At 39.9% G+C, this 26862-nt stretch overlaps 1 protein-coding gene across 2 annotated transcripts; it reads right to left on the bottom strand.

The window, feature by feature from the left end:
* Window positions 1-300: 300 nt before the first annotated feature.
* LOC105491019 (tetraspanin 3) lies at window positions 301-26051 on the bottom strand. 2 transcript variants are annotated; one of them, XM_011757102.2, is made up of 7 exons: window positions 25834-26051; window positions 10974-11165; window positions 10698-10772; window positions 9082-9183; window positions 7658-7810; window positions 7269-7352; window positions 301-1201 (listed from the first exon to the last, which is right to left on the bottom strand). In XM_011757102.2, exons 1-7 carry the CDS (start codon window positions 25894-25896, stop codon window positions 1109-1111), a joined length of 762 nt encoding a protein of 253 aa, XP_011755404.1. In that variant the 5' UTR covers window positions 25897-26051; the 3' UTR covers window positions 301-1108. The 2 variants fall into 2 exon arrangements, with proteins under 2 accessions (XP_011755404.1, XP_011755405.1); XM_011757103.3 differs by lacking the exon at window positions 25834-26051 and having other exon boundaries at window positions 10974-11047; window positions 11080-11161.
* Window positions 26052-26862: the final 811 nt, after the last annotated feature.

The raw sequence follows: 26862 nt of genomic DNA, 5'->3' as shown, positions 1-26862 counted from the left end.
GTTTGAAAATTATCTGCTCCTATGTATGTCTCCTATACTAGGACTCCAAACTCCTTGAAGACAAGGACAGTATCGTCACTGTATCCCCAGTGCCTTGCACAAAGTAGAGTTCTATATTTCTAGGATATACTGGACTGAAAGCATTTGTGGTTTTTTGAATATCAAGGCCTTTAGAATCTGGCAACAGCTATAATGAAAACACATGCAAATCATGATGAACTATAGACAGCACCAACAAAGAAAACACGACACTGCTGCTCTGGAACTGAAATATCCCCCAAAATAATGAAAAATGACATGTTGGGGGCTGATACAGAGTTTATTGAATTAGATTTTTCTATTTACAACTGAGATCACATCTACATACTATTTTGCTAGTCTACATGGGTACATTATTTCCAACAAGCTTAAGACTTACCATGAATGGGCTCATTCATACAAAAACACACTCACACTAATTCTTTTAAAACAGTAGTGCATACACTCTACTCCTCCTATAAAGCCAGCTTTGATTAAAAACCACTAGTTTCAAAGATCAGTCTCCGATTTTGAAGATGAACCAAGATATACATCGTATGATCCTAAAATATTTTTTAGTCATTTTGTACAGCTGCTATCTTATTGGACTACAGTAAATATTTTTTAAAAGGACACTGATGAGGGGCACCATCTGGTGTTAACCTTAACCAGATAGCTGGTTTCCTCCTCCTTCCCCGAAAAACCTTTGGCCAAGAGTTCTCCACTGTGAAGACTGAAAGGACCTGGTGACATTTCGGCATCAGTCCTGTTACCACTTGGAGGTAACAGAAGCAGGCTCGTGTCCTCCTTTAATTCTACCACACTACATGACTTGTGATTGGTTCTGAAATTAGAACGTTCACCATCGTACTTAAAATTTTAGGGGCATGAAGAGTCAGCTAGAATAAGGAAAAAGGAAGTCGCAGGTAGGTAGGTAAGTAGGTGGGCACATGAAAAGCCAAGCTGCTCTGTCCAACACCAGTGTACATGTGCTTTAACTAAATGAACTCAGGAGGCCAACAGCAGCAGACCTGCTCAATTCACCTTCCAAATCAGAACAAGACCAAAAAGCTCAGGCTTGAGTTGTCAACTATGCATAGGTTCCACCAGTGATGAGGAGCTCATAAGCAGGATCTCTACTCCTTCTGCACAACACGATGCAGGCACACAGCATGCCCAGCAGCTGTTGAAAAAAAACAATGGGGAAGAAAGGCTGAAAACCCTCTCATGGCAGGTGTGTATTTCTTTGTTGGTAATAGAGCTGTTTCGAAGTTCAATGACTTCAAATCATCAAAAAGGCAATAACAACAGTGACAGAAGGAATTTCTTATGAGTACATTATTTTTTAAAGAACTAAGTCCTAAGCTTCAGCTTCCCTCCCAGGAACTCTTTGTAAAGCCAGCAGGGAATCAAGTCTCTCTTATTTGGCATCCCCACTACTAGTCTAGCCAGTGCTCTCCAAAAGAACTTTCTGCAGCGATGGAGACATACCACATACGCACTGTCATGTGGCCTCATGTAGCTACTGAGCACCTGAAATATAGTTGCTGCAACTAAGGAGTTGTACTTCTTATCTTATTTAAATTAATTTAAATGTAGACACATGTGACTAGTGGCTACCATTCTCGACAGCAAAGGCCTGGGGAGTAGAATGAGCAAGAATGTGTGTGCTTAATGGGGGTCTTTTCAGGCCCTTCGGTTTTTGGAGCAATAGGCTTTACAACAATCCACAAAATTCACTATGTGAATAGCCCTATGGTGGAAAACCAATTCTGATGCCAAAAAAATGTAGTTGGAAGATTTTTGTTTCCTTCACATTTACCATTTTTGAAATCCACAGTTCTGTGGTATTGTATACATACTATTTTTGAAAGGTCACTCTTCCTTCATCATTTTATTTTAATAAGTCCTAATCCTTCTGTGGTAGCATATTGGAGTAGTAATAAAGTCAAGCCATGTTATTTTGGATAAGCAAAACGATTAAGCTGGATTAAAGAGAAAGTGATTCTAGAATTTTTGACCTTCTCACAAAATACATTTTTTTGTGAGATAATTTGCTTTTTAACTTATCATTGATGGGGACAAGCCTCAGTTATCTGATTTTAAAAGACAGGGTCCTCTGTACATACGTGGCTCAATCTAATTTCTGCAAAATGTACCCAATCCATAAACAGACTCTCCAAGTTTGAAGAGGAAGATTACTACTAAGACAAACATACACATAAGGATGTCCCCAATCTGAATTCTCCACGGTATAAAGTCACCCACTCCAATTTCTACCCTCACATTAACCTATATTCTGCCCATTTGGGATACACATTTCCTGCTCAAATCCATCAGTTTCACTACTTCACAATTTGCTGAGTGCTTACTAGTGCAAAGCACCTTAAACACACTTAAGAGGTGAATATTATTTAAAGTTTACTAAACAATTTAAGTCAATTCTAGACCGATGAAGTACCTAATTCCTAGAGAAACACATTTCTGTTCTCTGTACATCAAAACATTGTTAGAACAGCTATAAACTCAAACGCAATTATGTTCCCAGGCAATATTAAATTGAGCAATAAAAATGCTAAGCTCAGAAATGACTAATTTGCTAGGGAAAAAAAAATCTCTCGGCCGGGCGCGGTGGCTCAAGCCTGTAATCCCAGCACTTTGGGAGGCCGAGACGGGCGGATCACGAGGTTAGGAGATCGAGACCATCCTGGCTAACCCGGTGAAACCCCGTCTCTACTAAAAAATACAAAAAAAACTAGCTGGGCGAGGTGGCGGGCGCCTGTAGTCCCAGCTACTCGGGAGGCTGAGGTAGGAGAATAGCGTAAACCCGGGAGGCGGAGCTTGCAGTGAGCTGAGATCTGGCCACTGCACTCCAGCCTGGGCCACAGAGCGAGACTCTGCCTCAAAAAAAAAAAAAAAAAAAAACTCTCTTCCCACCCCCACCTCCCCACATTCCTTTCAATTGGTTAAATTTTATTATAGGAGTCAGCATTTTCAAAATGAGGTCTGAAATAAGAATTTCTTTCCCAATTTGTTTATTTCAATGAAATCAACTTGTAGTGATTTTGAAACAATTAAATAAACTTGATAAAATTCTACTCATGCTTGGGAATCAGTCTGCTTAAGAACATTAAGCTCTACACAATAATTTCTTATCCTCACCATTAAGTATTACAGGCTCATTTCCAAAGGCCTGTTATACTGAAATTCCATTGATTTTTGAAATATTCCAACAGACTTAGAAACATTACACAAATATTTTATCTCCAACATTATCTCTTGCAATGAAATACTCTCTTGCAATATTCAAGGCATGAGAACTAAACTTCACTTAGCCCAAATATAACACCCAGCAACTGCAAAAATTGCAAGAAAATGACAAGCGGTGATTTAAAAAACTGACTGGCAAAGTAAAATGTTCTATGATATACCGTGCAGGTGGTGGTAGGGGGAAATAGGCATTCTTATACAAAAGTAAGAACTTTTGCACATTAGAAACACTCTTTTCTGAGAAAAAACTGGAAATACCTATCAAAATTCATTCATACATTCTGATACTGTAATTTCATGGTTATAAGTTTTTGCTATAAACAGCCCATTAATGTTGATTAAAGTATGCCTATAAAATGGAATACTATGCAGACATGAAATTAAAAAGACAGATCTATATCCAAAATACACTAATTTGCTTTTAAGAAGGTACAAAAGGTTGCAAACTATATGAGTTCATTTATATAATATTTTGCAATGTTGGCCAGGGTGTGAGGGGAAGGAGAAGGAAGTTACTCATTTTAATGAATAACTGGTAATTGAGGAGGAAGAGGAGGAAAGGGCCCTCTCCACTGGCTTCACATGTGGCATAGAGACCAGGAAAAAAGCAACATGGCCTTGGGAAACAGTTCTCTACGAAGTCTGCTCTTGATTGTTCTATCTTGAGGACATGCCAACTTCATGAGACTCCAAAGTAAAGACTTAGAACATTTTCCCCATATTGCCTTTGTAGAGAGAGAGCCTTACTCACAGCAGATACTCAGGAGCTTGACAAATCAAAACCCAGATTTTTGTCAATTATTACAACTAGACTCTTTAAATATAAAATTCATAACTGATCATGAGTTAAGAGAGTGGCTACTCTCAAAGAAGTGAAATATCCTGCTAATTAATAAGCAGGATATCAAAAATCAAAAATTTTTAAATCTCATTCTTTTATATCCAAAAGTCCTGTTATAATAATTAATTGGTATTTTTCAGGTTTTTCTTTCTTGGTCACTTTGGTCCTACCCAAATCTTGATTATTTAATGGACTAGAGCAAGAGTCACCAAATATTTTCTTAAAGAGCCATATCATAAATATTTTAGGCTTTCCAAATCAAGACAAAAATCAATCTCTATTGTAACTACTCAACTCTGCCATCTTACCTCTCTATTTTATCCAGCTAAAGTGTCAATTAACTGTCAGGTTTCCTGACAAAATTTAGGAATTTAATCTTGTAATGGAGGCAGAGTACAACAGAGGCAGGGGTCTTTAGTGTTGCCAGTGTGTGTGTGATGGTCATGTCACGCTATCCTTGCTAGCCCTAAATTTTGTGTCTAAACAAAGAGGGCCAAGACTGGAGAATCTCCAACCATCCTCTCCAGTTCTAAATTTCTATATTAGGATTCACGTACAAGCACAAAAGCTCACTGATCTTTCAGTTATTTCTGCCTTTGTTCAGGTTTTCCACACCCAGGGCACCAATCTATCAGATTTTGAATACCAAAAGCTTAGAATGTTTACAGGTACTCTTAAAAACAATTAGGGAAAATTCTTTTATTATTTCAGATAAATTTTCTCCCCTTAAAACCCAAGTTTTTAAAATGTTCAAAACCACTCGGTTTTGAGTCTGTGAAAGTTCTGAATCCCTAAACTTAAGCAGCCTTGCTGAACTGAAAAAAATCAAGCTTTATCAGCTTTTACTTAAGTCAGGGTGACTTAAGTATAAAACACGTATGGCAGTTATATTTAAATTAAGAGACTAGTTATATTTATTAGCCCCTATTGAAAAATTAATAAAGAAATATCTGGCAGGCTAAGCCGCTTAACTAGATGAAGGACATAGCTAAAGTGATTATTTTTATCAGTCTTCTACATACGTGTTGCATATTTCATGACCACAAGTACCATACAGTTCCAAAGCTTTTTCGCTGCATGCTAATACATGTGGCTTTATTTATTTTTTTTAATTTATTTTTTTGAGACGGAGTCTCGCTCTGTCGCCCAGGCTGGAGTGCAGTGGCGCGATCTCGGCTCACTGCAAGCTCCGCCTCCTGGGTTTACGCCATTCTCCTGCCTCAGCCTCCTGAGTAGCTGGGACTACAGGCGCCCGCCACCGCGCCCGGCTAATTTTTTGTATTTTTAGTAGAGACGGGGTTTCACCGTGGTCTCGATCTCCTGACCTTGTGATCCGCCCGCCTCGGCCTCCCAAAGTGCTGGGATTACAGGCGTGAGCCACCGCGCCCGGCATACATGTGGCTTTATTACTGAACATAAAATCATTAAGAATACACAGATCAGAATTCTATTTGGGAAAAGAGACCTTCCTCATATTTCATTATTTTTAGCTAAATGAATGTGTTTGCATAAATAATCAAAATATGAAATAAAACCCTGCTGATCATCAGATTACTGCTATGCAGAGCTGCAAAGTAAATACTTAGAAGGGCAAAGACCATGGCAAATAAAGAGGTAGACTTTTTAATGAATCATTTCAGGGCTGTCTGAATATCAGCAAAGTAGACAATCATCCTTTCACCTTTCCCATTAAATACACTAGCTTCTGTTCAAATATACAAAGAGCAAGCAATTCAAGCAACTTACATTTAAACTAGCAATTACATTGGTTTTATCTAACAATTAAAAGATATCTACATTTTTCTTTTTTAAAACAAAAATTTTTTTTGGTAGAAATGGAGTCTCACTGCCCAGGCTGGTCTCAAACTTTTGACCTCATGGGATCCTACTGCCTCTGTCTCCCAAAGTGCTGGGATTACAGATGTAACCCATCACACCCGGCTCTTTTAGCTCTTGAAATAAGTTTCAGGCTTAAGAAAGCATAAGCTGAGGCTAGGCGCGTTGGCTCACGCCTGTAATCCCAGCACTTTGGGAGGCCGAGGCAGGTGGATCACCTGAGGTCAGGAGTTCAAGACCAACCTGGCCAACACGGTAAAAATCTATCTCCACTAAAAATACAAAAATTAGCTGGGCATGGTAGCGGGCACCTGTAATCCCAGCTACTTGGGAAGCTGAGGCAGGAAAATCACTGGAACCCAGGAGGCAGAGGTTGCAGTGAGCCGAGATCACACCACTACACTATAGCCTAGGCGACAAGAGCAAAACTCTGTCTCAAAAAAAAAAAAAGAAAGAAAGAAAAGCAGAGAAAGCATAAGCTGGGTGCAGTGGATCACACCTGTAAATCCCAGCACTTTAGGAGGCCAAGACAGGAGGACTGATTGAGGCCAGGAGTTTGAGACCAGCCTGGGCAACATAATGAGACCACATTTCTGCAAAAATAAATAAATAAATAAATAAAAATAAAAATAAAAATTAGTCGGGTGTGGTGGGCTGTGCTTGTAGTCCCAGCTACTCGAAAGGTTGAAGTAGGAGGATCACCTGAGCTCAGGAGTTCAAAGTTACAGTGAGCTATTATCACGTCACTGCACTCAAGCCTGGGTGACAGAGTGAGACCCTGTCTCTATCTTTAAAAGTTGTTGCATTTAGTGCAAGAGACCAGTGCTGTAGTACCAGTTCTTGATTTAGATATATGAATACATAAAACCCATGAGGACAGAAAAACAAGAACTAGAGGGAGAACTAGCATACAAAAAAACTGAATAAAGCTTTGTATTCCCAAACTGAAAGAAAGAAGTATAAGTTTTAAAAATTTTGTGACATTCTATTAAAATATCTTCCAATAATACACTATGACAACAGTTCATTTACGTTTTGAACAAGTCACTCACTAATCAAGAAAGACAGTAAGACAAGGAGTTCCCTCAACACATAGTCCCTCCCCATCCAGATTTCTGGTTTCTTTAGACCATTCCGGGTCTAGGTATATAGACAAGAAATGGGACACTGGAGGCCAGTACCTCAGTCACTTCCACATTACCTACATACACAAAGATTCACTGTGATGGGGATTAAAACCATGCAGGGCTGACATCAGAGAACCAACTCACTCTGACAGAACTCCTTGGCAAGCTGTGCTTACCTGAATAGCTGCAAATGCCAGTGCAGCCCAGATCACATGCATCATGATTTCTTGTAGCTTCTTCACAACTAGAGCCTCACACCCCTGTAACAAACACAGTCATCCTCATTAGAAGTCTTCTTTAAAAGTTAAAGCTGCAGATTCACAGGTTACTACCCATTGACAGAAAGGAAAATGACAGAAACTGAAAGAGGGGAAAAAAGATTCCATGATTGGTATAATTTACAGACATGTAATTAAAGCAAAAAACAATGCATTTTATAATTTACAATAAAACAATGACATTAAAGACAAGTAAAAGGTGGCAGAAAAGAAGTCCCAGATGGTGATAAGACATGGTGAAAAACAGGTTAATCAGGCTAGACTCAAGTCTTGGCCAAGAGACTCACCTCAGCATAGAGGTCAGAAGGGTGGGCCAGGCTGCCATTACAATTGCTGGCAGTCTCTCTGCAGCAGCTAAGAGGGACACTCTGGTTTTTCGTTTCTTTGAACCAATCTGTATTTTCCCAGTCTGAGTAGTTGTGAATTCCACAACAATGCAGCTAGAAGAGAACAGGTATTATTCCTCACAAAACCCAAACACCTGAAGTTCCATGTACTACAGAGCTTTAAAATAAGCCACTCTAGACCAGTGATGTCCGATATAACTTTCTATAATAATGGAAAGTCTGCATGATCCAACATAGTAGCCACTAGCCACATGAAGCTCTACTGAGCACTTAAATTGTGGCTAGTGTGACTAGAAAACTGCCTTTTAAATTTCAATGTAAACAGCCAGACATGGCTAGTGGCTCCAGAACCCCCATACGAAAAATACATTGCCAGGCCAGGCACAGTGGCTCACGCAAGTAATCCCAGCACTTTGGGAGGCCGAGATAGGCAGATCACCTGAGGTCAGGAGTTCAAGACCAGCCTGACCAACATGGAGAAATCCTATCTCTACTAAAAATACAAAATTAGCTGGGTGTGGTGGCGCATGCCTATAATCCCCGTTACTCAGGAGGCTGAGGCAGGAGAATCATTTGAACCCAGGAGGTGGAGGCTGCAGTGAGCCAAGATCATACCATTGCACTCTAGCCTAGGCAACAAGGGTAAAATTCTGCCGTCTCAAAAAAAAAAAAAAAGAAAAAAAAAAGAAAAGTTCATTGCCTGTAAGGCGTAGTTTCTAACTAAGGAAAAACTTCATGTCTTACATGTTAAATATCTGGTTCCAAGTTAAATATTATTTCCAATGACAAGTGTTTAAAATATTTTGTCTTAAAAATTTTGAGATTTGCTTTAAGATAATGAAGCAAAAAATAAGTGGGAGCAATTAAGACTGACAAAAAGTTGATATTATTGAGACAGGGTCGGGGTGCAAACATCTATTATACTATTCTTTCTACCTTCGTGTATATGAAACTGTCCATAACAACTTTTTTTTGACAGTTTGTCTGTTGTCTTTTCTGATCCTGTTTTCTAAAAGTATATATAGACCTCCCACCTCCCCTGGAGTCTATCTGGACTCTCACCTTTCCTGTGACACATACCTCTCTCCTGCATCATCACCCCTTTGGCTAAGTACTTTGGGAGAGTACAGACTGGGGTCAGGGAAGGGGAAGTCAGATGATAAAAAAAAGTTCAAGATGTTTCTTATCTGGGTAGGTGATGAAATAAACTTTTCAAGGGTGAAGGTTGGGGAAAAATATTGGTCACATCAGGATAGCCATGGATGTGAAGCGACATGGCTAATTTACACAGAAATCACAGTTAGTTTAATGTTGACCCAATAGTGATTGGTCCTCAAAAACAAATCTGCCTCAAGAAAGCTCACCTGCCTCTGTACATAATCAATAGCCCGGCTAGCAGCATCAGGGTTGGTTCCATTGTAGGTCTTATACACTTTCTGAATGCTGCGATCAACCTCATTTTCCACCTGAATCAGAACAAAGAATTCAGTCCCTCAAAAATACTAGCAAAAGTAACATTAGTCAAGGCTCCTACTAAAATACTTACATAAAATGTTTGCAAGTTGCCAGATCTCTATGAATTTCTTGTAACGTTTTCTCCCTTCCTGCCTTCATCTTCATATAGATATAGATGAAGGCAGGAGGGAGAAAAGTGACAGGTAAAAATTCAGACATATACCACACAGATTAAAGCATTCAAAGAGAAGACTGTGTGCAAAATGGCAGGCTAACAATGTATCCAAAAGGGAGAACAGTTGAGGCTTGGGATAGATGTCCTAAATTATAAATGGATGCCTTCCTTTTACAAATAAGTTTCTCAGAAGACTACTCATTTTCCTGTCCTAAAGGAGGTAAAACAAAACAACTCTGAAGCTCCTGTAAGATACTTTTAGGACAAATGCCAACATTATTTCCATTTTATTTATTCTATGTTTAGAGTTGGTTAAATGTGCAAAAGTAATCAGGGTTAAAAACATCAGTCCTTAGAAGTGGCACTTAATGAAAAAGCTGCTGTTCAATGTATTGCAAAAAGGAGACAGGAAACAAGCTGCATAGCTTATTGCTGCCAATTACTAAAATGGCAAGCAAGTATCATTTAGTAAAGTTTGCTTGTACCAGATCCTCCTTGCCCCTCTGAGGACTGGACTTATCTGGTAATTACAACAGTAATAAAATAAGTCCATAAAATTGATAACCAGATCATAGGTAGGGACATAATCCATTGCATTTTTTTAGCATAGCTTTACAGTACCTTACGTATCAATGATCTGAAAATTAACTTGGCATATTATGTCCTTGACTTAAAACCATTAAGTTATAATGAGAATGAGTCTATTATGTCTTTACCATGCCTCTAAAATTATGCCCATATTAATTAATTTAAAGCAGCCTATTTAGCCTTAAGTGGTACTAGAGGTAGACAGCAAAATCAGGCAAAATAGAAAGGAAGGAATGGTGAAATGACTAAAAACAATGAAGGGCAAGAAAGGAGTGCTGGCCCCAGCTGCCTTGGTGTTCTAAGTTGGCAGGACCCCTTGTTCCTCAGGACAGGGGTGGAAGGTGGGATCACAACTCACAGCATCTTTTTCTATGTTCAGGACCAAGGCATTTTTTAAAGAGACAATGGAAAACGAAATCCTGAGTTTGGTTCTCTAAAGCAGAAATCAGAAAATTATGCCTCCCCTCATATAGGCAATCTATGTGCTGAGGAAATCTGAACAAACTTCTCAGCTAATTATTCATTTGCAGCTATAAATACCTATAATCAAGAACAATACATATACAATACTCTGCTATATTAAATGTGGTGAGGAGTCTTGATATGTAAATATATGGCAATTAACTTTAGATATTTAAAATACAGATTAAACAAGTGAGGCAAAAGAAATTGTTTACTCTGATAAAATGAATGTGTTCTATTTTAATTGAAACACTTAAACCACCTTTTAAGGCATTATGTGAATTACAGTAGACAACATACCTTTGCTCTGTAAACATATCCCAAAACCACTACAACAACTTCTGTGACAAAAACCAAGAGCAGGATGATGACAAACTGTAAGAAAACATTGTTTAAAATTATATACAAATGAAAAAATAACTTTAAATACACTCTTGATTAAAAAAACTTATCAGAGATAATTGCTAGAAGTTTAAATGCTAACTTTGTTCCAACTGTAAGAGCCAAAGAGTCTCAGGTTCAAGAATAGAGTAGCGTAGACTAAACACTCCCGCGTGTTCTGACAACACATCTTACCGTGGCAAGTCCACAGCGACTTTCCCGGATTGTGGCACAGCAGCCAATTAGCCCAATGATGAAAAGCAGGGCTCCTACAGCTATGATCACTACAGCAGGGATGAGCGTGTACACATCTTCAAAGAAGTGGTCATAGTCATCATAAGTGATGAAGACATAGGCTCCCACATAGCATAAAATGCCAGCTGCCCCCTGTAGAAAACAAAGTCAGTACTGGTCTCTAAGCACTGCTGGTAAAAATTTCCTATTATTGCTTAGTATGGTATAATTTAATGAGAGTTACCGTAACTGTTATAGACTTTTTTCAGTGAAGCTGAAAAGTCTTCTAGGATTCCTTATTCAGAGCATTTCTATGCTAAAGTTAAAAAGTTATCTACACTTCACCTACTTTTCAATAATTGATGGTTCAGCTAGGACCAAGAAACCATAACCAAAAAATAATGATGATGACACACACCTACACATCCCTAAAGGCTTACTGTAGCTCAATTCCACATCCAATACGGATCAGTATGGTGGCAGGGGGATCCTTGCTCACTGCAGTTACCCTCATTAAGTGGGGAAATGTGGTAGACATGACAGAGCTTGGATTTGAACTCAGGCAATCTGACTCCAGAATCTGCACTTCTAATCTCTATCTACCCCACCTCAGGGAAAAGAAAATAAACCAACTAGTGAGCATGATACCCACCCCACTTCCAAACATCTTGCTGTCCTAGAGACAGTGAAATGGCAAAGCTAGAGGGCTCAGTCATTAAAGAACATTATAAGCCCTCTATCAATTATTTAGAATGGTGGTTCTCAAACTTTCAAGTATATAGGAATTGCCTGAGGATCTGAATAACATGCAGATTGATTCAGGAGATCTGGGGAGGACCCTGAGAGTCTGCATTTCTAACAAGTTCCCAGGTGATGCTGGTGCAGCTTCTTCTTGGAGCACACTTTGAGTAACAAGGTATTAAAGACCTAAAGGGAAAGTGAACACACAAAGGCATGCGATAGGTGTGCCTTATTTCAGCTGCTTCTCCAGGCTTCACTCTCCAGCTGCAGAGTCTTACTTTCTCCGCTATTGTCAATTTTGCTATCTTTGGGTACCAGCTCTGTGCTGACAGCCCAATGCCACTGGCTTATATGCAAACAAGCAAATGCAGTGTCAGAGTAAGTGTTAAAACATTTGGTTATCATTTGTATAAAAATAAGTTATCATTTATAGAGTACTTTGAAACTTTCACAAGAAGTATTTCATCATCCTTTTAAATTTAACATATAAATCATCTTCAAACTAGAAACAGCTGCCACAATGATATTGGAAATATCATTAACTTCTCTGAACCTGAAAACCCAGCTCATTTAAGTTTATGAAATTCAGTAAGCTTGGGGATCATCAGTATATTTTCTTACACTAGGCCATTAGGATCACTGTCAGATGAGGAAGAAGACTCCATTTATGTAAATTTGGGAAAGTAACTTGGTTTTTTAAAATGTAACATGAACTTTTTAAAGTGAGAAGACAACTAGAATAATGAAGGCAATTTTAAAAAACATCATTTTAAAACTCTCTTCCTCTGGCTTCCAAGAGGCCCCACTGCTGGTTTTCTTCCTACTTCCCCAGCCGATCACTTTTCCATTCTCTTCACGGACTCTGAGATGTTAGTGATCTCCAGGGTTCTGTCTTCAGCCTTATTCTTGAGTCATTCTCTGGGCTCTCTGTGGGCTATAGCAGCTATGGCTTCATTAGTCATTGTAGCTCACTACCTGAGCTATCATCTCAGACCTACACATTTCCATCTGCAAGTTCCAGAGACATGCCATCCTCAACCTGTCTCAAACCCTTTCTGCCTTCCTGCCCAGCCCATCTAATCTTCCCTTACATTCCTATCATAGCAAAAGGTACCAGACATCTAATTTTTCTGGTCAAACATCTGAGGATTAACTTTCCTTGCCCCACCTCTATAGCCCATCAATCACAAAACTTCAAGTTTACTTCCAAAACATTATTTGAATACTTCAACTCCTCTTCAACCCCACTGCAGTGCTTCTGTCTTAATTTGGGCCTATCCCCCTAAATCTTATTTATTGACTCTCCCTGCATCTTAATACATTCTTTATACTACCAGGGTTATTTTTATTATTATTATTATTTTTATTAATACAAACCAGATCGACCAGGCGCGGTGGCTCACGTCTGTAATCCCAGCACTTTGAGAGGCCAAGGCGGGCACATCACAAGGTCAGGAGATCAAGAACATCCTGGCTAACACGGTGAAACCCCATTTCTACTAAAAATACAAAAAATTAGCCGGGCGCGGTGGCGGGCGCCTGTAGTCCCAGCTACTCGGGAGGCTGAGGCAGGAGAATGGTGTGAACCCAGGAGGCGGAGCTTGCAGTGAGCCGAGATCATGCCACTGCACTCCAGCCTGGGCAACAGAGCGAGACTCCGTCTCAAAAAAACAAAACAAAACAAAACAAAACAAAGAACAGACCAAGGCATAGCCTTACTTAAAATCAGGATGAGGCAAGTGAGTCCCCGATGAACCAAGCTGTTCCTCTTTTCAGCCTCAGATCTCATTACCCCTTGTGAACCATGAACAATATAGAACTGTTATACTGAAATGGACCATATATTCTTTCATTTCTTTGCCTCTGCTGTTCTCTCTAGAATGCTCTCTTCAAATGCCTGGGAACTCCTTGTCGCTCATTAAGGTGAAGCTTAAATGCTACCTCTTCCGTTTGGAAGCCATTCTTGACCATTTCAGGCTGGATCAGCTGCCCTTGGTGGACACACACATCTCCCAGTACATGGTTCTAACAGAATATTTATCAAAACGGTTGCAATTATAGCTATACCTGTCTCAACACACCTTGAGAGCACAAATTATACCCATCTGTCCTTCACCCTTGTATCATCTAGAACGGTGCTTGGCAGACAGCAGGTATCAGTTAAAATGTATTGAGTACACCTCATCTTACCCCTTTCCCTTGAAATCACCCTCCCAACTCTATCATAAGCTTTGGTTTGTATTTGCTTTGGTTTATATTTGTATTTGTTTGTATCTGGTTTCTCTTCAGTTCAATGCTTATAGCTTTTACTTCACTATTCAAACATTTGGCAACTTAATCCAGCTTGCTGAATTCTGATGGCCATTACATCTGGAATATATTAATATATCATAAATATCTGTCATAAATATAAATGCTGTACTTACAGCAAACTGTTCAAAGGTTCTCAGAGTTCACTGACATTATTTGCTTTTGGGGCATAGTACTAAAGAATGTACGTGAGCGCAAAAGTTGGCAGGGGGAAGAAGAGAAATAGCTTATTTTAATTTGGGTGCATTTATTACAGAAGTATGTCAACTACTTAACACTCTTACCAAATACCCCTTTTTATTGACTACTTGTGTGATATATATTCACATACATGTACACACACACATTTTGCTAAATAGTATCAGTCCTCAAGCTAAATTAGAAGCAATCCAAAGTGTAAATTAATCAAATTTTGTTATTTGTTTTCACTAGGCATTTCTCTATCCTTTAATGTTATAGCTTTTTTTACTCTAAAAGGCAGTATTTATTTCTTACAAGGCTTGAGTCAAAATGAATTCCATTCCTGAGCCTTCGGTACACTTACCAAAACTTCGCTAGTTTTAGCCTATGTAAATTTGAATGAAAATAAGAGAAAACTGGAGGACATATATACTTAACAATTAACCTGAAGCATAGTTCACTGATGAACTACTTGCATTTTAGACATAAAATGATGAGTTTTCAATCTAAAGAGGTTCCAATGAGACGCACACTTAGTGCTGCTTGGAGATGGGCCAAGGGAAACGTTTCCTCTGCTGCCACCGCCACTCCTCACTAAAAGAGGCACTCATCTGAAACTGAGACTACAAGAAAGCAGAAAAACCAAGAGAGACAACCAGACGTACAACAAATGCAATGGAGGGCTGTGAGGAGATGCCATTTGTAAAGCTGCCTCTTCTTTTCTGATAGACTCTAGAACAGTTTTTTTTTGCTCCCAGGCTGCAACCAGTCAGCATCCAAGTCACACAACGAGATGAGAACACAACAAAGCTCAATTTGGCAACATATAGTGAAACGAACTTACTAGTTGCACACACCAAAGAGGAAACTGCACTGATTGCTGATATGAAACTATACACATCAAATTGCTTATAAATAGAGGATGTGTTTCCTAAATTGAAAACAGCTTCAAATTTTGCTTTTACTGAAATATGTATATGGTGCTTATATCTTAAGCTGTATAATGAACAATTATGAAATGACACTGGTTACTCTGAAAATATTATCCCAGTAGTTGCTGAAGACCTAAAAACAGCCAAAAGTAACTGCTGTAATGATACCCAACCGTCAATATGAAAAATACACAAAAGAACATGGGAAACAGTATGGTAAATGGAAGAGAGGTTCTAAGAAATTCCTAACTAGTATGCATAGGGACTTTGTAGTCCCTCAGATTTTTAATGCAGAAATTGTGGCTATCAGAAAAGCTATATAAAACGTGAGCTTAAATTCTTCTTTTGAAGGGCCACGACGGGATTGAGATCTATCAAAGGATCTGAGCTTTGCCAATAAAGCAGCTGCAAAGGAGGGGTATGGGGAGGAGGGAGGTGCAACAGAAGAGGAGATGAAATGTAGAACTTGGAAGCAGCTGAACTGCTTTAGTCACCACTGAGAAAATCTGAGCCTATAAGGAGGATTTGTGCCAGGACAGTATACTAAAAATATTCATCCTTTTTACAAAGAAGTGAAAGGAAATTTAGGCAAAAGGCTGAGGTCTGAAATTACAGAAAGAATAATTTTTTAAAAACCATTCTTTATCTTTTAATAAGCCTATCCTCTAAATTAAGTCACAAAATTTTAAAACTTTAGGAGAGCCAATGCTTTTCCATTGAGCTGTTTCTCTAAAAAATAAAGCCATCTTGTTATAAAATTTTGCAAGTGTATGAGTTCCAAAAGTATGATACTTCATTTTATGCTTTTACCCTTCCTCTACATATGCGCAAATGTGAAATCTCTTAAAGAGATTTCATTCTTATATGAGATTGCTTTTTCCATAGCTAAGAAACTATTTTTTTTTGGGGGGGGGGGTAATTTTCAAATATTCTATGAAAGAGAAAAGTAGGTAAAATGTTAAAATCTGGGCCGGGCGCAGTGGCTCACACCTGTAATCACAGCACTTTGGGAGGCCAAGCTGGCAGATCATCTGAGGTCGGGAGTTCGAGACCAGCCTGACCAACAAGGAAAAACCCTGTCTCTACTAAAAATATGAAATTAGCTGGGCATGGTGGCACATGCCTGTAATCCCAGCTACTCAGGAAGGCTGAGGCAGGACAATCACTTGAACCCGGGAGGTGGAGGTTGCAGTGAGCTGAGATCGTACCACTGCACTCCAGCCTGGGCAACAAGAGCAAAACTTGATCTCAAAAAAAAAAAAAAAAAAAAAAAAAAAGTTACAATCTGTAAAACTATTAAATTCCTTCATTTTCATCAACCACAGTGTAACTTGCCATTGGAATGTGGCAATAATAAAAATGAAACAGATTTGCTACAAGTGGGGAGATAAGGTAGCTCTGTTGCCAAAAGTATACCTATATGGAGATTTAGAAATGTGAAGGTGAAAGCATCCCACAGCACATTTTGGACGAAGCTGAAGCAAAGAATAGAAGTGAGTTTCTTGCAGTGGTATGTAGTAGACTTTGATGATGGTTCATGTCTAGAACTGGCAAGAATCAAGACAATGTAAAGACAAGGCACCATCTGGACTTTATTCACCTAAAAGCATAGTGCCTGACAAATTCTTGCTTGCCTGTGTGAACTGTTCCTTTGGAGCGATTTTTGCCAAAGAATCAATTAGTAAAGTAGAAGTGACTAGAGTGTTGAGAGAAAGGAAAAAAATCAAGAAGCAAAAGACTGAGCAAAAACTGTTGTACTCTAGACTTCGTAACAAAGCAGGTCTTAAAAGCAAAGGGGAAAAACAGGCAGGAATCCATCTTATGCATATGTCTTTTTAACATTTAATCTAGAGTTTCCTATACTGTCCTATTATTTTTCATATACCTCTTTTCTCTCCTGGGAAGAATCATTGGTAATTCCATAGAGTGGATTTCTGAAAGCTTCCCCAGACTCCACCCTTATGCTATTACAAGTATCTTAAAATCATCTTAAATCCTTTAGCATTCTACTTGCCGTAATGTATATTCTCTAATTCAACCAGGCTTTCTTTCACCTCCAACTTAATCTGACAGAATAGTTTATGGCACTAAACACAACTACTTCTTATGTAAGTCCACTACCAGTATATATCATTTACTCTCCTACCAATTCTCAAGGAAAAAAAAAGGCCAAAGACTCCAAATCCTCTTTCAGAAATTAAAGCTACTCTTACCAAGAATTTCTGAAGCTATTAAATAATATCATTTTCTACCTAACAAACTGATCAACAGTAAAGTTAAGGAGTATTCAAAGATGTGTGAGGGTGCAGAGAGAAGGGCCCTCAGACAGGCAGGAACACAAACTAATAGAGAATCATCTTTTTGGAAAGCAATCTGTCAATACATATCTGCCTCAGCATTGATGCCTATATACCTACTTACTCCACTTCCAGGAATCTATCCTTAAGAAAGTTAGTCAGAAACACAGATTTGTATAAAAGGTAATTAATCGAGATGTTATAATGAAATTGTGGCTGCAAAAATGAAAATTAAAAAGCCCAGGTATTCAGAGGTGTGTTTGCATTCAGCCCTGAAATTTTCTTAACGCATCATTTAATAATATAATTGTGGTGTGATCGGGAAAAAACACATATACCACATATTAGAAACAAACCAAAATGCTAATATTGGTTGTCTCTCGGTGGTAGAACTATGGGTGATATCAGTTTGCTTTTTAAAATACTTTTTAGTGTCTTCTTTAAAATATATTACTTGAATAATTAGAATAATAGTTAAAATTATGTCTGAAATTGAGGCTTTGCTGTTCTCTCACCAATGAATTAATTCCTGGATGTGTCTTTAACCAACCAAACACGGACACCTCTTACATCCTAAATATTTTAGGCACCTCTGCCAATCTCTCCCACTTACCACTTTTCTCAGGTCTGTGTGGCTTTGACTCATCCTGTACATGTTTTCTGATTATCTAACACAATTTTCAATGTACATTATGTTCCTTTTCTCGTATTACTTTTCAAAGAGACAAGTTTTTTTTTTAAGTCCTACTTAAATTGGGGTGTAAAGTTTTGTGTTTTTTTAACTCACCACTACAGTAATGAGAAAATTATTTTATTTATTTATTTTTTTTTGAGACAGGGTCTCGCTATGTTGCCCAGGCTGGCCTCAGACTCCTTCGCTCAGGGGATCCTCCCATTTCAGTCTTACTTGTAGCTAGGATTACAGGCATGTGCCACCATGCCTGGCTAAGAGTTTAAGTTTAAAGTTCTGACAAGCCACTGTTACCATCAACATCACTATTACTATTGCCATTATTCTTAAATAAGAAATATTTTAATCATTTTTACTGCTATTACTCTGATGATATGCCAAAGGTCATGCTCCTCAATTCTGCCTTATTTTCACCTTTTCTCTATTTGGTTTTTCATAATCATTATTAATCCAGCTTAACAAAGTTGTTCTATTTCATCCAATATCTACTGGCTGAACAACTCAAAAGTTCGGGTGGCAAAGAAACTGGAGATTAACCAATTGCCATTGCCAAACAGCATGGAAATTGGCTGTTTCCAGATGGTAGGGCTCCAGAGGTTATCTGAGAAGCATGAAATTTAAATATGTATTTTCTCTGAGACCCTCTGTTACCCCACCATACTCTAACTGTAAAAAGAGTCCACTACAGCATCATAGGAGCCTGAGGAGCTTAACCTTTGTAATGCTAGAGTTCATCCATGCTTGGATTACGTGTTTAATCAATAGCAACAACAATGTAAGTTACAAAATGTCAACATATATTCTAGAACCCCTTCAGTAGATTAAAAACAACACATAAAAAAGATAATTTTTCTTATCTATTAACTCTGCCTAACTACTAAAAGGAACACAGTGAGAAGAAGGAAGAGGAAGAAGATACGTTAACATTTTTCAATAAAGACTTACTTGAGACCAGCCATGAGAAAGATTTCTGGGGGAAAGGTGCACATAGAAATTTAATTTGATGAAAAGTCTACCCTCTCTCCCCATTAGTTGTCAGACTACAGGGACTGTGTTTACTCTATTTCTCAAAAACAGGTCAAAGGTAGATATTCAACATGCATTTACTCATGAATGATTCTTAGTACACCTGTTTGGTCTAAGTACAAACTTTATGGAATACATTTTCTGAAAAAAAATCAAACAAGCCTAACCTGAATTAGATCTTATGGAATAAAATTCATTAAATTATTTCAAAGCATGATAAATATCCTAGAAAGCTAATAACCCATTCCTTAAACTGCAACTACAGAGAGAGCCCCTGCTGATTCCAAGTTCTAAATGATTACTCAGGACCACAAGGCTTTTTGGTCAGTGGACAGGTGAGTAAGAATATAGTAAGAGTGGAGACATTCATTTTCTTAACTGTTGAAGACAAACTAAGACACATACACTTCCTATTATGTACTTGCTTCCTGACAAGTTAAGATTTTCTTCTAGTGAATTGAAAACAACTATGAAAAAGCAAAGTTAGCTGAAGGTGTGTCCCATGACATATTCTTTGTCAGAGCAGTCATTCATAATAAGAGAAATACAGGAAGTAGAGAAACAAATTCCAGGATATCAGATGCAGGTTCCGGTTTGAAAATATCATATTACCACCTCAAAAGTGTAGGATGTGCTGGAAAACACAAAGTATGTACAAGATTTGTGACAAGGGAGAACCACACTTGAAATATTTCATTATACTGTTGTATTTTTTAAACAAAAGGATGATAGTATAAACCTCTTAGTAATTTGAACATAGCAAGTATACTTTTGCCTTACAGTCTATAGCCTGTTCCTTCAGTTCTGAATCCCCTCAATCTCCCAATCTCTTCCAAATCACCCAAGTCAGCAACTTCTTATACTCCAGATTTTTTTGCCAACATAAAGCACCACCCAATCACTTTATCACATCACCCTTTAATTCTCTGCATAACACATCTCTCTGATCATTTTTCTTCTTTATTTTTGTGTGCCTTGTTTCACCGGAAAGTAAGTTCTATAAGAATACAGATTTTTCACTGTCTTTTCATTGTTTATCAACAATATAAGCACAAAGCAGGTGCTCAAACATTAGTGTTATATTTGTTTAGCAAAGCAAATTTTCCTTAATTATATACATTCACAGACATAAGTTGTGATAAGTTTTATTTATTTATTTATTTATTGAGATGGAGGCTCTGTTGCTCATGCTGGAGTGTAGTGGCTCGATCTTGGCTCACTGCAAGCTCCGCCTCCCAGGTTCATGCCATTCTCCTGCCTCTCAGCCTCCCGAGTAGCTGGGACTACAGGTGCATGCCACCATGCCCGGCTAATTTTTTGTATTTTTAGTAGAGACGAGGTCACCATGTTAGCCAGGATGGTCTCCATCTCCTGACCTTGTGATCCGCCCGCCTCGGCCTCCCAAAGTGCTGGGATCACAGGCGTGAGCCACTGTGCCTGGCCGACAAGTTTTATTTTTAAAGGCAGGATAAGTTTTAAAGGTTCCATATGGCTTTCAAATACAATTTATATGTATAAAGTACTTCATATGAATGAATGATGGTTAGTGAAGGTGCCATGTTCCAAAGCTACTTCTAAAGCATTTATTTAAAAGGTATGTGACTTTTTTGTGGTACTTCCCCCACTCTACAGGTGTCTCCACAGTGTTATACTATCACCTCTCAGATGAAAAGCAGCAACCTAAATAGATATTTAAGATTATAAATTCTATAAGCATGGACAAAGTTTTCTGTTCCAGTCCCTGTAATGCCTAAAATAAATATGAGCAAAATAGGTATTAATCAATTAGCTTTTCTAATAGGGTTTAAAAAAAAAAGTAATTTGTATAACATAGGACTCGATTAAATAATCAATTAATTTACCAGAATAAAAACTTAATGGTAGGAAGTACTGATTTAAACTTGTTTTAGGCGAGCCCTCTTTGGTCAAATTAAATGACTTACCAAATTAAAAATCCTATCTGACCTTGGTACAAAGGTACAGTTTACAGAATAGGCTAATGACTATTTAATACAATAGCCTTGGCTGGGCGTGGTGGCTCACACCTGTAATTCTAGCATTTTGGGAGGCCGAGGCAGGCAGATCACGAGATCAGGAGTTCGAGACCAGCCTGGTCAATATGGTGAAATCCTGTCTCTATTAAAAAATATACAAAAATTAGCCGGGCATGGTGGCACACACCTGTAGTCCCAGCTACTCAGGAGGCTGAAGCAGGTAGACTGCTTGAACCCGGGAGATGGAGGTTGCAGTCAGCCGAGATCGTGCCACTGCACTCCAGCCTGGGCAACAGAGTGAGACTTCATCTCAAAAAAAAAAAAAAAAAAAAAAAAAAAGCCTTTAAAATTTAGTCATTTACCTCAAACATTTCTAACCTTCTTCAATAAATCCTCATGGGTCCAGCATGAATACACTTACATTTAAAGCCTTATCACTCCATAAAAACAGAGATCCAAGTTGATACAAGTTGTACATCCTTTCACTTGTCCAATATTATCTTTCAAGCTACAAATCCTAATATTCTAGAATTTGGTGAGAAACTGTCTTGGACTGTTTTCTGTTACTTAGAACAGAATACCTGAAACTGGGTAATTTAAGAAATTTTTTACATAAATGGAGGCTGAGAAGTTCAAGGTCAAGGGGCCGTATCTGGTAAGAGCCTTCTGCAGAGTCCTGAGGTGGCCCAGGACATCACACATGGTAAGGGGGCTGAGCAAGCTGGCTCAGGTCTCTCTGCCTCTTCTTATAAAGCCACCAGTCCCATTCCCATGAAAACCCAATAATCCATTAATCCATGAATGGATTAATCCATTCATGAGGGTAGAGCCCTCATGACCCAATCACCCCTTAAAGGCCCCACCTCTCAATACGGCCACGTTGGGGATTCAGTTTCAACATGAATTTTAGAAAGGACAAACATTCTAACCATAGCAGGAGTTCCCTATTTCCATTAAAACAAATTTCAGGATTTTAGAAATGACTGTTTCCGCTTTCGGTTTGTGCCTTTCCACAGTAACATTATTACAGCATTGTTCCAAACTATCTACACCAAATCAACAGTAACGATTTTAGCTGTCAGATAATTTACAGCCTGAGTATTTCAGGTATATATCTATCTCCATGTCACAGCTCAATGAACAAACTGACAGCTGAATCAGGATATCAAGACATAAGAAAGTGTAGTTTAAAGGTCTTGCCAAAGCAATTAAACTTTGACCCTTGTTAACAATCAGCCATTACCATCTGACAGTTAAGAGCCAGTGCAACATAGTTTTTATTGCCTACAGTTGCCCAACGGAACCCAGGTAAACAGTTGATATGCTCTATGGAGAGTATGTTTATTCTTCCACTTATATATCTCAAGGCATTAAAAGGAGGGAGGGGCCACTATATAAGAATACATTTATTAAAACTGAAGAATGCATTACAAACTCCCAGGAAGAACCTTTTAACATTTTTGAATGTACTTCCTCATATAATGACTTAATTCAAAAGAAAACAAAGTGTCATGTAAATTCTGGTACAGTTTCTAATTTTAGCAATGTTAAAATCGGCATGCTTTAGAGAAGTGATTCTAACAAGTTTCTTCTCTTTACAAATCTTTTGAAATCACACTTTGTCCTAACACCACAGTCTCTGGAGTATGGGACAACCTGGGTTTGAACGCAGGCTGTACCACACCTTGGGTGTGCTTAGCTCAGTCAACCTTAATGTTCTCCTCTAAAATATACATAATATTCCCTGCTAGATGGGAAAGCTGTGAGGATACACCATGTAAAGTGTTTAGCACAGTGCCTGGGGTGTAGTAATTCAAATGTTAGTTGCCATCACCCATCATCATCAGATTCCCACAGTTAGTCCATAAACTAATACTTTCTTGGGAGACATACCTAATGCTGTTTCCTCATTAGTTACGTAGCACTGTGCTACATGAGCCCCCAGCGTATCTGCTTAACTTCCTTAACACAACTCACAAAAACTTTACTACCCTACTAACTAAGACAAAGGGTATTTTTACTAAACATTACCACTTCAGTCTTGGCAATAACCCACTATAAAAAGCACCACAGAAGTTCAAAATAACTTTCTTCACTGGAATAATAGTACATATACTTACACAACATCCAGAGATTCAGAGGAATCACTTAGAACTGACATTTGAGTAAATAAAAATCTAATTTAAAGAAAATGGTTCCTATAGTTCCAATATTTTGTTACACGAACAATTCCAGTCCCTGAGCTTGAATAACCTAAAATTCACCTAATATTCTTCAAAATCAAATAGTTATGGCCATAAATTCACAAGGAATTGTAAAGAGTACAGAGCCACATCTTTGCCTCTTAGGTAGCTTACTAGCTAACAAAGTGTTTCTCATTTGGGGACCCCTGAAAATTATTTTTCCTTTTAAAAAAGTCTGTAACTCTACTAAATAAATAAATAAATAAATAAGAATACACGGTGCTTGGTTCTCTGTTCCTGCATTAGTTTGCTGAGGACGATGGCTTCCTGCTCCATCCATGTCCCTGCAAAGGACATGATGTCATTCTTTTTTTGTGGCTGCGTGGTGTCCCATAGTGTATATGTGCCACATTTTCTTTGTCCAGTCTACCATTGATGGCCATTTGGGTTGGCTCCATGTTTTTGCTGTTGTGAATGGTGCTGCAGTGAATATATGTGTGCATGTGTCTTTATAACAGAATGATTTACATTCCCTTGGGTATGTACCCAGTAGTGGGATTGCTAGGTCAAATGGTAGGAGAATGTCATATAATTTCTACATGCCAAGAAATAGTATTCTTCTTTTCATTTGTTTTCCAGTCATTTAGAAATGTAAATACTATTCTCGGCTCTCAGGTTGTAGAAAAACAGGTAGCTAACAGTTTTGTGCTCTTGGACCAGAGACTGCTGACTCCTGGTTTACAACGAGATGCTATGAGAGTTAATGACTTAAGCATTGTAGAAAATATTTCTCTTTATGGAATAAAAAATGTTATGGATGCATAAGTAGCAGTAGGTATATAGATACGTATTAAATTAGCAAAAGATGCCCTTATAATGGTCAGATTCACAAATCATGCCACATCTTCAAGGAGGAGACTGATACGACTTTTGCTAATGGAACTGGTTCTACACGTGCATTTCATTCTGCACAATAAACTCAAGAAACTGAAAAAATGAAACAAAATAAATAAATAAATAAATAAATAAGCCTGTAACTCAAATTAAAGTATATGAAACACTGCTCTAATTGGAAAAGAAGAAATCACGAAAATCCCAGTGTCGCCTGGGTGGTTGCGAACAGGTACTACCTCTCAGTTAGGACTCTTCTCTTCACACACAAATGCCCTGAAGGACTCTGGCAATACAAGTGTGTAGTAAGTGCTTTTAAATATATAACCATCCTTTTATGAGACAGCTGTTTTATCCCTTGTTGGGGGGTTGGGGGAGGAGGAAAGATTCTTTCCAGAACAGGTGTGCATATGCGTGGGAGGGAGGAGCTGAATGGGGACCAGTGATGATGGGGAGGAGGAAGAGGCACAGAGTATGGTTAACTGGAATGTCAAGGAGTGCTTTGGCGACTCTGGACAGAGCAATCTGTCCAGGGCACTCAAGTGTTTAAGGAAATGACGAGTTTAGAGGGGCAAGGTGATTTGGGATCAGACTGAGGACTTCAGCTGCAAGACCGGGGGAAGGAGCTGAACCTTATTCTACCGCTGAAGCTTCTGTTTTCCTTATTTTTAGATCAAGTGATGTGATAGCAGAAACGTTTTAAAAGATTTATCCGGGTGCAAAGTCCAGATGGGCTGGAGGGTGGAAAGACGGATAGGAACAACATAGGTTACCATAAAAGTCCCTGGTGAGATAAGGACCCAAACTAAGATGACATCGTTATAAACATTCCTTTCTCCGAGGGCGCACCCCCTAAAAATTCATAAGCCACCTTTTATTGAAAGTAAACTAATCACTTTCAAAATCTTGTGGCATCTCCATCATATATTTAACCAAGGCTTATAATCTCACGGTTTGGTCACCCCCATGACCAAAACAAATAGACCTATGTTCTTGGTCAATGGATTATTTAGCTCCTCAAGTTGAAACCCTTCATTTTCTGGGCTGGTGACAGCCAGCCGGTTCCCCACACACAAAGGGCGTTAAGTGGAACCCTCGCCCCGACTCCGCGGCGTCCCCGCGGATCTGCCCGCCTCCGGACGGCCACTCGTCTGCGGGGCCCCGACAAAGAGCGCGGAACCTGAGCCTCTGGGGAAGATCCTATTTCGAGCCTGACGTCCTGTTAAGAGTCTGCAATGAGCGCTCTCAGTCCAGCCGGCGACTCTAGGGGGGGACGGGGGCTCCTGGCACCGAGCCAGCCCGCGTGGGCCGAGCGCGAAGGCGCGGGCTGGAGGCCGTGGAGTCCCCGAGGGCCTCCCCTCGCCGTCCTCCGCGCCCGGGCTCCCGGCTTGGTCCGGCAGGGACCTCGCGAAGCGGCCTCAAACCCGGCCCTCCCCTCGCCTCAGCCGCCTGAGGGCTCGAGTGAGGCCCCCGCGCGCCCGCCCAGGCCCAGGCCCGGCTCGGCCCCCACGGGCGCCTTCGTCGCGGCCTCGCCCGGCCCTGCCGCCGGACCCTCGCCCTGCCCGGCCCCGCTCACCCAGAAGATGAGGTTGAGAAAGACCAGCACGGTCTTGGAGGAGGTGATGCCGCACTGGCCCATGGCGCCAGTGGCCTGCGAAGGCCCGGCCCGGAGAGCGGGGCTGCGCTCACCGAGAGAGCGGCAATGGCGGCGGCGCCTCCTCGCTCGGAACTGCACGGCCTGCGCGGCGCTCCCCGCAGCCCCTGCGCCGTCGCGCAGCCCCGACCCCAACTAGCGCCTCGCTCCTCCGCGCAGCCGCCGCAGTCCCCTCACGGCTCCCGCGCCGCTCCCTGGCAACCGAGTCCCGCCCCCCACTGCCGGCCGCTTCAGCCAATCACCTCTGCGGAGGCTGCAGTGAGGCCACGCCTCTTAAAGGAGCCAAGGCCTCAGCCCCTTTTATTGGCCTCTGGCCGCCCTTGGATGCAGATGCTCCGTGGGGAGGTTCTGGTGGACCAAACCCACTCTCCTCCTATGACTTACGTTTACTATGCCACCCTTACAGATGATTCAGAGTGATTCAGAGCCCTCCGAGTGCTATCTTTCTACCTAGCCCATTCTCCCCTAGGAAGGTTGGAGACATCTCTCCCTGACCAGAGATTCTCCTGATGGGGTTAAAATCTTGGCAGCACTGTTGGTGAGAAGTGCAAAGAACAACAACAAATACTTATGGAGAAACTTATTGTGCCAGGCGCTGGGCTAGCTCTCAGAAGAGTCAGAGAGGAGAAAAGGCTGGTGATGGCGTTGGCAAGGCAGACATGTTTGTGTGGGTGAGTGGTTGGGAACAAGGTCTATTCCAGGGTAGTAAGTTTTGGACCAAGATTCGCAACGATTACAGAAACATCTCTTTGCAGTGCAACATTTCACACTCTTCCCCCAATCTCGAATCCGTCATAGCAGTTAATTATTGCGTGCTTACCCGGTACCAGGCTCCATTAGTTCATTTAACCCCCACCACAACCCTGGATGGAAGGCACTATGGTTATCAGCCTCATTTTACTGATCAGGTAATTGAGGCTTAGAAAGGTTAAGAAGCTCGCCCAGAGCCAC

The sequence above is a fragment of the Macaca nemestrina genome, chromosome 7 (genome assembly GCF_043159975.1).
Source record: "Macaca nemestrina isolate mMacNem1 chromosome 7, mMacNem.hap1, whole genome shotgun sequence".
In the NCBI taxonomy this organism is placed as follows: Eukaryota; Metazoa; Chordata; class Mammalia; order Primates; family Cercopithecidae; genus Macaca; species Macaca nemestrina.
This window is presented reverse-complemented; position numbering and strand designations above follow the sequence as displayed.